Source organism: Oncorhynchus tshawytscha, linkage group LG20, assembly GCF_018296145.1.
Source record: "Oncorhynchus tshawytscha isolate Ot180627B linkage group LG20, Otsh_v2.0, whole genome shotgun sequence".
NCBI classification, from domain to species: Eukaryota; Metazoa; Chordata; class Actinopteri; order Salmoniformes; family Salmonidae; genus Oncorhynchus; species Oncorhynchus tshawytscha.
Window position 1 is genome coordinate 35,855,958 of NC_056448.1, and position 12,665 is coordinate 35,868,622.

Sequence of the window (12,665 nt, forward strand, 5' to 3'; positions counted from 1 at the left end):
TGTTGTAAAATCCTGCATGTATATCCGCGGGGAATGGGAATAATTTATCTCTCACATACGTCCATTTATTGGGACCCATCCCCAACATGTATGCTAAATTACCGCCGGTCTTTATCCCCCCGGAAGCATCTCCTGAGATTTGTACAAGTTTATGTATAGGGTTGTACATCAGGAATATTTCCATACTGTTCTGCGATAGACGTTCATTCAACTCGGAGACGATCCTGTCGACGGTTCTATAGAACCTTTTTTAACCTTAATAAGTTTCGCAGATTCCTATAACTTTTTGCAATAAAAATCATGGTCCTTATCTTTGATATTATACCAGCTATGGGGGTATGTAATCTCGCTGAGACCTACTTCCCAGGCCTCTGATAACTCTATAGGCTTTGGAAAATTGGTTGTATAATTTCGAACCCTGATTATTACGATATATATATGTGCGGACGCATTACTGGGGAGAGTCAGGTAGAAGCCACTGTGTTCCATTATGCACTCCGGTGTACACACAAATGATGATGTATTTTATCATGCATGGGGGTTTAAATTAACCCCCGATGCCTCCACCACATCCTGCTCTAATAACCAACTGTTGAACTTTTGGGGCCAGTTTTTCCAGCGGACCAGCACCCATTTTTTACCCTTTTCTCTATTTTGATCTAGAATCTCCTGTACGTGAAACACTTTGTCTTTACCCACCTGTACCTTCTGTAATTCCTTCTCATAAAAAGATCCCTCTAAGTTCCCCGTCATAATCTTTTAATGTGTAGACCGGGGGTATGCGCGGCAGACATTCTGTAACCGTGAATAGCTCGTCACTGTAGCCTTGCACGTATTTTTTGTCGAAAACACCCCTCAACTTGGATATACGAACCAAGTCCCGGACAATGAATTTAAAATGTATTTTTTTCTTACGGCGAAGGGGGAACAAACCATACAGATTTTTAAAGACTTGAAAAGAGTTTTCAGAAGAGACCTCAGAGGGTTTCATCCTTATACTCTTATGATAACTATTGTTATACCCAATTACTAAATCTTGGACTATATCGATATATCTATGCGTGTTGTGAGCTGTAAAATAGCGCCACATCCGCTCCTTCAGAGTTCTGTTAAAGCGTTCAACAACTGAAGCTTTCAAATCCGAGCCTGTAGCAAAATGTACTATATTGTGCTTCTTCATGAGTTTCTGAAAAGTATTATTAAAAAATTATTTTCCGCCATCAGTCTGCACTCTCTTGGGGGCGCCGCCTTCCTTCAAGATAGAGTCAAAGGCCCGGGTCACCTCTGCACCACTTTTTAAGACCCGGACAAAAGCTATTTTAGAGAAAATATTTATAACCGTTAGCATGTAGCGATTTCCATCATTTTTATCTGCAAGGGCCTGCATGTCACATAGATCAGCCTGAAATTGGGACAATGGTTGGGTAGAAAAAACTCTATTTCTTGGAAAATGTTTTCTTACGGGCTTATGCAGTGTGCGCATCCTGCTCTGATAGCCACTCATTCACTTTAGCATCGCTTAACCGGCTACCTGTTTCTTCGGCTAAAGCTCGCTGTAAACGTTCCTTGCCCCCATAAAACCCAGGATTAGAGGGATTATAATAAATGTTTTTCAACATCTGCTCTGCCATCCTTCTTGCCTCTCTGAGGTACAATAACGTTAATGAGCCACTTTCAAATAACGACAACATTTCATTTTCATTTTTGGGATTTTATTTTCAAGAAAACATTATGTATTACGTATACAGACAATTCAGAATTCGTTGCAGGATACATGTCCCCGTTTTCTCAATGATCGCATCATGCAAAACCCTGTATATTTGGTTTAGATTAACAGGTTTGTTTCGCTGAATTTTTACAACACACACATCAGCTATAAAAGTATATAAACAACAAATATGATACATGTTACAATTAAATGGTGTTTCAAACAAATAAAGTAAAATCTTAGACAAGGTTGTTTCTAGTTCTTCATAATCACCACCAAGCCGGGTTACCATTTGTGTCCATTGTAGACACTCGCCCGCATGTCGTACATAATTCATGATTTGTTCCATTTTCAACACACGCTCTACATTAGTCCAGGAATTGTGGGTTGTGTAGAACGATACATTGTTCACTTTATTTTCAATAATTTCATGCATAACACTTGTAAGTTCTCTCAAAAGAAAACATGTATTTATTCTCTCTAATATCGTATACACACATACCCATTGCTCTACATCTAAATAACAAAAATGTCACTCGGTCTCTTGGGGTTTATTGAGCCAGAAAGTCATCACATCAGCCACCACAGCCTCCCGGTATTTGTTATCGTCCACCAGGGTGTGTCGGATTTCTTTGAGTTTCTCGTGGATGTGGATCGCCTCCTTCAGTTCATGTAGGAATGCCTCGGTTACCCCGTAAACTCTGGGGATAGACGGCACAAGGCCCATAGCCTCCAGGGCTCTGACCAGTGATGGTATAAACCTGCAGGACCAAAGTATTTTCACCAGCGCCTCAAAATTGTTGAAGAAGTAGTATCTTGGGGGGTCGTATAGGCATGGATGCCTGCGCTGGCTGGGGTGATTAATCTCACAACCGATGCATTTTTCTCGTATATATTCTCCAATCACCACGTCTAAAAGCGTGGCTACAGAGGCCTTGATGGTGTCCACAAAAATAGTACTGACCACCCCATCAAACACGTCCTCAGGCTGTGTACATGTAGGGGGTGTCGAGGGTCTTGCCAGGGGGGAGTAGAATGTAGGTATTCTGGCCTTGAGTTGCGTTCCCATGCAAAACTAGACAGATAGTTAACAACTAAGTCTTCAATAAAACTCTCAAGGCGTGACTTTTCTTGAATGAATATATTGAAAACGTTTATGTTGTGAAACTGCAAAATACAGAAAAGAATATACTTTAGTATTCAATTCACACCGACATACTGTAGCTGTACATTAAACATTTGAAGTTGCATAAATACAAAGCACGCGCTAAGGTACCATGCATCTGGCATGATGCCAAACCATATAGCTAATTGTTAACCATATGGTAATTGGCTCCTTTCATTACTCTAATAATGTATAACCATCTATGTAGAATAACAAAGCATATTACACTAGAAATAGTAACAAAACTACAGTATTGTATATTTTACAATTCGTTTGCATGACGCATGAGCAAAGTAATACAGCTAACGACATACATTAAAGGCATTGCAATTTGTGAGTAAATGCAACCAACATTGATATGTAAGCAACTCTATCAATAACAAGATTATCATCATTATCTAAATGCTTGAATCGAACTTACAAACAAATATTTTTCCAAGGCTGAAGCGTGACAAGAAATAACTACATTGAAAGACCTGCACCGTAGCGTTGTTTGTAGCTGCTTCTATGCGTGCAAAACAAATTCTGTACTTCCTGTTTGCGTCGTCTTTCTAAGTACCAGAAAGCGCCACTAGGGGGCAAATAACACCATTGAACACAATGAAAATCCAATTTAACCATTGTAATAAAATAATCTGTTACCTTCTAACAGGATAGCAGCACAGTAGGGCTGCGCGGCATACAGTCCTTAGTGTCGGGCCCCCATGACGTTTCGGAGTTCTGGTATGCGTTAGGAATATCCATGGTTATTGCGTAGGTTAAGAACTGTAGGTTTTAAGGACCCTCCTTTTATTGTTGAACCAGCCCTCGGGGTATCTGGGCGTGGTTAACGCAGCCGCTTACCTAGTTTTCTTCGGGGGCTGACCCTTCTGACGATGTACCTTCTTGGGGCTGCTTTGAGTCGTAATCCTCCGGATTCGTATATATTATGCACTTCTTTAGCCGAACAATGCTCTGGCGCTGTTGGCTCTGTACAAACAGAGCGTCCAACAACTCCAACATTTTCAATTCCATTAAAGGCCAACTTTTAAAGGGGATAAGCATGCGAAGCCTAAAATCACCGACCAAACCGCCATCCCGGATGTTTTGGTTGCGGATTTCCTCAGTGCTGATATAGAACTCCACGCAGCCACAGGGAAGTCCATTCTTTCTCTGTATTTTCACCCAGTGAAATACTCTTCCTGAGGAGTCAGGGGTATCTTCCCAACGGGTCTCGTAGCCTGTGAACAAGCTGTAACCCTTGGTGATACGTCTCAGTTCGGGACACAAAACCTGGCGAAAAACCATCCAGTCTTCAACCCCATAGGCCACTCCTAGTGTCTGGTCGGTATATTCTTCTCCTTCGGCTACCGTATAGAGTTTCACTCTACAGGCCAAGTAATCAAACAGATACCCCCATTGCTGTCCGTTAGACATCGGCACTTCATCTTTCAGCGCAGTTGCGGGCGGTATCTGGGTTCTATACACATTTAGAAACCGCTTTTTTGGAGCATTGTATATTGAGGCTGTATACTTTGCCCTTTCTCTATGTTTCAGCCGCGGTCCTGCTTCAGTTGCTACAGTCATCACAGCTTTGCCACTGATCGCAAAATCCATGTTTAAAAATAGTGTTTACTGTTCTGGGTTCGCACGCCTTGTTCGGGACATTTATAATGCATATGCCACAGCCCAATACCCCAGGACATTCCTGCTTCATCAGATAACAAACATAAGGGCAATAAAACTGGGGGTGGGGGACATACACGTTCCAAAAGTTCAAACACTCAACCCCCCCCAGTTCAACCAGGCCCCTAGACATCAATCACCATGACTACTTCAAAGGATGCCATATAGATATAAAATAACACACACCCTCTAACACGTGACCACAGGAACAGGGGGGATGGGCCGGAGGCCCATATTTGGACATGCACACGTCATCATCACGCAGGGTCATAAATCAATTACTTTGACGCGTGCCGTCTACTTTAATCTCTCTCTGGTGATTTATTTTCTCTTAACCAAGCTACTCCCTCTGGCTATCCTTGTGTACCGTCCTCCTGAACTTAATGCATCATTCCTGTCTGAACTACTCACCTTTGCTGTCCCATTCTCCCACCGCTTAATATTGCTTGGCGATATGAATATTCACACGGACTCATCAAACTCAAAACTTTCCTCTGATTTCATTGCTGTTCTGGACAGTTTGCCCAACATGTACATTTTCCCACTCACATCAAGGGACACATACTTAATTTTGTCTGCTCTGTTGGCCTCAATCTAACTCATATCTCCCCCTCCCTATTGCAACTGTCTGACCACAATAACCTTAGTATCTCTCTTCCCTAATACACCACAACACTGACAAACGCCTCCTTTCCTTCTGCAACATCAAAGCTGTTGACCCCCTCCAACTCTCTGATGCCATCTGTTCTGCCCTGCCTCTTGACCACACCCCCAACCCCCCTGATGAACTAGCTTCCCAATTCAATACTGCTCTATCTGTTTCCCACAACTCTCTGGTCCCCCTCCATGTCACGCCCTGACCGTAGATTGCTTTGTATGTTTCTATTTTTTGTTTGGTCAGGGTGTGATGTGGGTGGGTATTCTATGTTGTATGTCTAGGTGTTGTGTTTCTATGTTTAGGCCTGGTATGGTTCCCAATCAGAGGCAGCTGGTCCTCTTCACCATCTTTAACCCACGACAGCCGTTACAGAACTACCCACCAAAAAAGGACCAAGCAGCGTGGTCACCAGGAGCAGAGTGGAATGGACTCATGGACATGGGAGGACATTCTGGACGTGAAAGGTTCCTACACATGGGAGAAGATCCTGGCTGGAAGTGATCGCCTCCCATGGGAACAAGTGGAGGCAGCCAGGAGAGCGGAGGCAGCAGGTAAAGGGAGCCAGCGCTTTGAGGGAACATGACTGGCAAGGAAGCCAGAGAGGCAGCCCCAAAAATGTATTGGAGGGGAGCACACGGGGAGAGTGGCTAAGTCAGGTAGGAGACCTGAGCCAACTCCCTGTGCTTACCGTGGCGAGAGGTGGACCGGGCAGGCATGTGTTATGCCGCGAGGCGCACGGTGTCCCCAGTGTGCAGGCATAGCCCGGTGCGCTACATCGCAGCTCCTCGTATCGCCCGGGTTAGAGTGGGCATCGAGCCAGGAACAATGAAGCCGGCTCAGCGCATCTGGTCTCCAGTGCGTCTCCTCGGCCCGGGTTATATGGCACCAGCCATATGCACGGTGTCCCCGGTTCGCCAGCACAGCCCAGTGCGGTCTGTTCCACCCCACCGTACTTGCCGGGCTACGGGGAGTAGCCAGCCAGGACAGGTTGTGCAGGCTCGGTGCTCGAGACCTCCAGTGCGCCTCCACGGTCCGGTCCATCCAGTGCCTCCTCCACGCACCAGGCCTCCTGTGGCAGCCCCACGCACCAGGCTGTCTCTCCGTCTCCTCCCTCCAGAGTCTCCCTCCTGTCCAGCGCTTCGAGCCGCCTGTCAGTCAGGAGCTGCCAGAGCCGCACATCAGTCAGGAGCTGCCAGAGCCGCCCGTCAGTCAGGAGCTGCCAGAGCCGGCCGTCAGTCAGGAGCTGCCAGAGCCGCCCGTCAGTCAGGAGCTGCCAGAGCCGCCCGTCAGTCAGGAGCTGCCAGAGCCGCCCGCCAGTCAGGAGCTGCCAGAGCCGGCCGTCAGTCAGGAGCTGCCAGAGTCGCCCTTCACTCCGGCGCTGCCAGAGTCGCCCTTCACTCCGGCGCTGCCAGAGACGCCCTTCACTCCGGCGCTGCCGGAGTCTCCCCGCCTGTCCGGCGCTGCCGGAGTCTCCCATCTATTCGGGGCCCGCTGCAAGGGTCCCAGTCCGAGGTCGGCGGCGAGGGTCGCCGCTCCAAAGGCGCCACTTAAGTGGGCCAAGACTATGGTGGAGTGGGGAGCCGCCACAGCGGACAGATGCCCACCAAGACCCTCCATTATGGGTTTAGGTTTTGCGGACCGGAGTCCGAACCTTGGGGGTGGGTACTGTCACGCCCTGACCGTAGATTGCTTTGTATGTTTCTATTTTTTGTTTGGTCGGTGTGTGATGTGGGTGGGTATTCTATGTTGTATGTCTAGGTGTTGTGTTTCTATGTTTAGGCCTGGTATGGTTCCCAATCAGAGGCAGCTGGTTATCGTTGTCTCTGATTGAGAACCATACTTAGGCAGCCTGTTTTCTCACTATGGGTGTGGGTAGTTGTTTTCTGTCTTTGTGTGTCTGCACCAGACAGAACTGTTTCGTTTGTTCCGCGTTGTTGTTTTTTTGTTCTAGTGTTCAGGTTCTTTATTAAATTTACCATGAACACGTACCACGCTGCACCTTGGTCCTCTTCACCTTCTTCAACCCACGACAGCCGTTACACTCCAAACTAAGTATTGGTGTCTCTGAGGGGTCTTTGTCCTGGTTTACTAACTACCTCTATCAATGAGTGCAGTGTATACAATCAGAACATCTTCTGTCCCAGCCACGGCCTGTCACCAAGGGAGTACCCCAAGGCTCGATCCAAGGCCCCACGCTCTTCTCAATTTACATCAACAACATAGCTCAGGCAGTAGGATACTCACTCATCCATTTATATGCAGATGATAGTCTTATACTCAGCTGGCCCCTCCCTGGATTTTGTGTTAAATGCCCTACAACAAATCTTTCTTAATGTCCAACAAGCTTTCTCTGTCCTTAACCTTGTTCTGAACACCTCCAAATGAAAGGTCATGTGGTTTGGTAAGAAGAAAGGCCCTCTCCCCACCGGTGTGATTTTGAACTTGAGGTAGTCACCTCATACAAGTACTTGGGAGAATGGCTAGATGGTATACTGTCCTCTCAGCACATATCAAAGCTGCAGGCTAAAGTTAAATCTAGACTTCTATCATAATCGCTCCTCTTTCACCCCAGCTGCCAAACTAACCATGATTCAGATGACCATCCTACCCATGCTAGAGTACAGAGACATAATTTATAGATTGTCAGGTACAGTAAGGGTGCGCTAGATGTGCTTTACTATTCGGCCATCAGATTTGCCACCAATGCTCCTCATAGGGCACTTCACTGCACTCTATACTCCTCTGTAAACTGGTCATCTCCGTGTACCTGTTGTATACCTGTCACAAGACAGAGATATCTGTCTATCTGAGATATCTACTGCAGCCCTCATCCTCCACATACTAGTGACAGGAACGAGCTGTAAAAAACACTCAAACTGGACAGTTTTATCTCCATCTCTTCATTCAAAGAGTCAATCATGGACACCCTTATTGACAGTTGTGGCTGCTTCGCATGATGTATTGTTGTCTCTACCTTCTTGTCCTTTGTGCTGTTGTCTGTGCCCAATAATATTTGTACCATGTTTTCGGCTGCTACCATGTTGGCTGCAGCCATGTTGTGTTGCTACCATGCTGTTGTCATCTTGTGTTGCTACCATGCTGTTGTCATGTTGTGTTGCTACCATGCTGTGTTGTCATGTGTTGCTGCCTTGCTATGTTGTTGTCTTAGGTCTCTCTTTATGTAGTGTTGTCTTGTTTCTCTTGTTGTGATGTGAGTTTTGTCCTATATCTTATTTTTAATTTTTAATCCCAAGCCTTTAGCCTTTTGGTAGGGCATCATTGTAAAAAACAATTAATTCGAAACTGACTTAAATAAAGGTTAAATAAATAAAGATAAATATTTCCCCAGCACTCACATCTCTAGCCATGAAATGCTTTGAAAGGCCGAACTGTTATATATTTGTTTCATCAGACAAGAGGACATTTCTCCAAAAAGTACGATCTTTGTCCCCATGTGCAGTTGCAACCCGTAGTCTAGCTTTTATATGGAGGTTTTGGAGCAGTGGCTTCTTCCTTGCTGAGCGGCCTTTCCGGTTATGTCGATATTGGACTCGTTTTACTGTGGATATAGTTACTTTTGTACCTGTTTCCTCCAGCATCTTCACAAGGTCCTTTGCTGTTGTTCTGGGATTGATTTGCACTTTTTGCACCAAAGTACATTCATCTCTAGGAGAGATGAGCGGCATAATGGCTGCGCGGTCCCATGGTGTTTATACTTGCGTACTATTGTTTGTAAAGATGAACGTGGTACCTTCAGGCATTTGGAAATTGCTCCCAAGGATGAACCAGACTTGTGAAGGTCTCTGAGGTCTTGGCTGATTTATTTTGATTTTCCCATGATGTCAAGCAAAGAGGAACTGAGTTTGAAGGTAGGCCTTAAAATACATCCACACGTACACCTCCAATTGACTCAAATGATATCAATTAGCCTATCAGAAGCTTCAAAAGCCATGACATAATTTTCTGGAATTTTCCGAGCTGTTTAAAGGCACAGTCAACTTAGTGTATGTAAACTTCTGACCCACTGGAATTGTGATACAGTGAATTATAAGTGAAATAATCTCTGTAATCAATTGTTGGAAAAATTACTTGTGTCATGCACAAAGTAGATGTCCTAACCGACTTGCCAAAACTATAGTTGTAACGGCTGTCGTAGGTGGAAATGACTCAAGGGCGAAAACAGGCTGCCTAAGTATGGTTCTCAATCAGAGACAACGATTGGGAACCATACCAGGCCAAACACATAGAAATACAAACATAGAACAAAACATAGAATGCCCACCCCAACTCAAGCCCTGATCAACCTAAAATGGAGACATAAAAAAAGGGAACTAAGGTCAGGACGTGACAATAGTTTGTTAACAAGACATTTGTGGAGTGGTTGAAAAAGAAGTTTTAGTGATTCCAACCTAAGTGTATGTAAACTTCTGACTTCAACTGTATCTACCTCAATTACCTTGTACCCCTACACACTCGGTACTGATACCCCTTGAATATAGTCAAGTTATAATTACTTATTGTGTATCCATTATTACCTTTATTATTAAGTGTTTTACTTTCTATTATTTCTCTATTTTTATTATCTCTGCATTGTTGGGAAGGGCCCCTGAGTAAGCATTTCACTGCTAGTCCACACCTGTTGTTTAGGAAGCATGTGATAAATGCAATTTGATTTATTACTATGACTTTTGTCTGCGACTGCGTCTGTCTGTGTGTGTGCGTGTGCGCGTGCGTGTGTGTGTGGCTGCGAGACTGCGTCTTGGGTTGGACTGTTAGTGGGTTGGTGGTCTTGTGGTCTGTTGTTGCATGAGATCTCACTACATACCAGCTCCCTGAGATCATCACTGTGAGGAGATGACAGGCATAAAGACTGTAGCAGAGAGGAGGTTATACCTTATCCACATGCCCCCCTCACACACACACACACACATCTTTTCTCTTGTCCCCCCCCACACATACACACACCTTTTCTCTTGTCCCCCGCCCACACACACACACACACACACACACATCTTTTCTCTTGTTTCTTTCTCTCTCTCTCTCTCTCTCCCCTCCTCCCTCTGTTTCTTTAACTACACCCTAGCAGAACCAGGAAGTCCCTTCCCCTTACACAAATTCTCTTCTGAGGAAACGAAACTGATCGGAGTCGCTCTGTCGTCTGTCTGTGTGAGAGTGAACAACAACAGTCTAAATGGCTCAGCAGGGAGTTCTACTGGACCAGGACAAGTTCTGTTGTTCTGTCTGTCTGGATCTACTGAAGGAGCCAGTGGCTATTCCCTGTGGACACAGTTACTGTAGAAGTTGTATTGAGGGGTACTGGGATCAGGACGATCAGGGCATCTACAGTTGTCCTCGGTGCAGACAGACGTTCACTCCAAGGCCTACTCTGAGGAAAAATAACATGTTGGCTGAGGTGGTGGAGAGACTGAAGAAGACAGGACTCCAGGCTGCTCCCCCTGCTCTGTGCTATGTTGGACCTGGAGATGTGGCGTGTGATTTCTGCACTGGGACCAGAAAGCAGAAAGCCTTCATGTCCTGTCTGGTGTGTCAGGTATCTTCCTGTGAGACTCACCTCCAGCCTCACTATGATGTTCCTGGACTAAAGAAACACAAGCTGATCAAAGCCACTGCACAACTACAGGAGAAGATCTGTTCTCATCATGACAAACTGCTGGAGGTTTACTGTCGTACCGATCAACAGTGCATCTGCTATCATTGTGTGATGGATAAACATAAAGGCCATGATACAGTGTCAGCAGCAGCAGAGAGGACTGAGATACAGGTAAGACCAGAACAACTTGTTGGTAACTCTCTGATAAACACAGAAATAAAGACAAAGTAGGAAGGTTGGTTTAAGAGGAGAGAGAAATAAACATAGTTATTCAAATGACATCTATCCACAGCAGAAGAATTATGAATACGGGTGGCAGGTAGCCTACTGGTTAATAGCGTTGAAAGGTTGCTGGTTTGAATCCCCGAGCCGACTAGGTGAAAAATCTGTCAGTGCGCCTTTGAGCAAAGCACTTGACCCCAATTGCTCGTCTAAGTCACTCTGGATATGAACATTTTCTAAAGTAAAAAAAAATAATTCTGAATGAGCTTTCATGAGCCCAATGTTCAGTCTCTCTGATTCGTGTTGTGTACTGTAAAAACTATAATCATTCAACTGTGTAGTAACTGTTTGCTAAGTGATTGACAGGTTATGAAGGTGAGAAAATGGGTTGAGATGGCTGGCCTTTTTTAACAAACAACATAGATCATAGTTTTCCAAAGGGACTTTCTCAAGATTCATCTCTATTCTGTTAGTTATTGTGACTTATTGGATACATAAAACTTGGTAGCTCAATAAAGAGTGTTTCTCCACAGAGTCAGCTGGGGATGAGTCGGCAGAATGTCCAGGAGAGAGAGAAGGTGCTGAAGGAGATCCAACAGGCTGTGGAGTCTCTTAAGGTGACTATTATTATTGACCAGAAGAGATGCACCATTTCACTTCCCTCCTCCAGTTAAGTGAGAGAGAGAGCGAGAGAGAAAGAGAGTTTTGAGTTTTAAATAATCTTTATTGGGTCTGGGAACCCACAACACAATAAAAACGAATACAAAACCATCGTTACACATCAATTAAAAACACAACACCAAATCCTCCTCCACGGTAACTAAACACAACAGACTCTTAATAACCCATATACTCAAACAGATCAATATTGTTAACCAGTTTGTAATAGGCAAACTCAACCCTCAGTCTCGCTGCCAACATTCCCTCCAGCATTCCCACCACATCCACAGACCCCTGTCCCCCAATACTGTTCTTTTAAGTCTTCCATATTGCTAATTTAGCTGCCCCTAACACAAAATTAAACAAAATAACTATACCCCTTCGACTAAACCTGTACTTTAATATAAAAAGTTGGGAAGAGAACACCTCTCCCAAAGCACCAAGAAGTGATCAGGTCAATCATCCCGACCAACCTGGGTCACAGTAAAAACAGATGTGCCAGAGTTTCAGACTCAGCACAGAATGGACACCCTTCCCCAACTGTCGGATCCAGGTGTACCAGATGCATATTGGTGGCTATGGCTCCATGTATTGTCCTCCATTGTAGGTCAGTTGTCCTCTTTTCAATAGGCAGTTTGTATAAAGACCGCCAACAGCCTTTTGGGGATGCACCTGGGCCCAACACGGCAGGTAGCCTAGTGGTTAGAGCATTGGACTTGTAAGCGAAAGGTTGCAAGATCAAATCCCTTAGCTGACAAGGTAAAAATCTGTCACTCTGCCCCTGAACAAGGCAGTTAACTCACTGTTCCTAGGCCATCATTGAAAATAAGAATTTGTTCTTAAAGTTAAATACAAATTAAACACATCCGCCCACCTTGTCAATTTTACCCTATCCACGGAATAGGCATGGGACACTTTTACACAAATTTTGTACATGGCCTTCTTTCCCACCACCTTGAACTCCCCCAGGGTATCG

At 44.9% G+C, this 12,665-nt stretch overlaps 1 protein-coding gene across 1 annotated transcript in view; it reads left to right on the forward strand.

The window, feature by feature from the left end:
- Positions 1 to 10,301: 10,301 nt before the first annotated feature.
- Positions 10,302 to 12,665, forward strand: part of LOC112220097 — a 23,194-nt gene continuing 20,830 nt past the window's right edge. The window contains exons 1-2 of the mRNA XM_042302567.1: positions 10,302 to 10,978; positions 11,563 to 11,646. Coding sequence (XP_042158501.1) covers positions 10,388 to 10,978; positions 11,563 to 11,646 — 675 coding nt within the window. The 5' untranslated portion in view covers positions 10,302 to 10,387. The remainder of the gene's footprint in view (positions 10,979 to 11,562; positions 11,647 to 12,665) is intronic.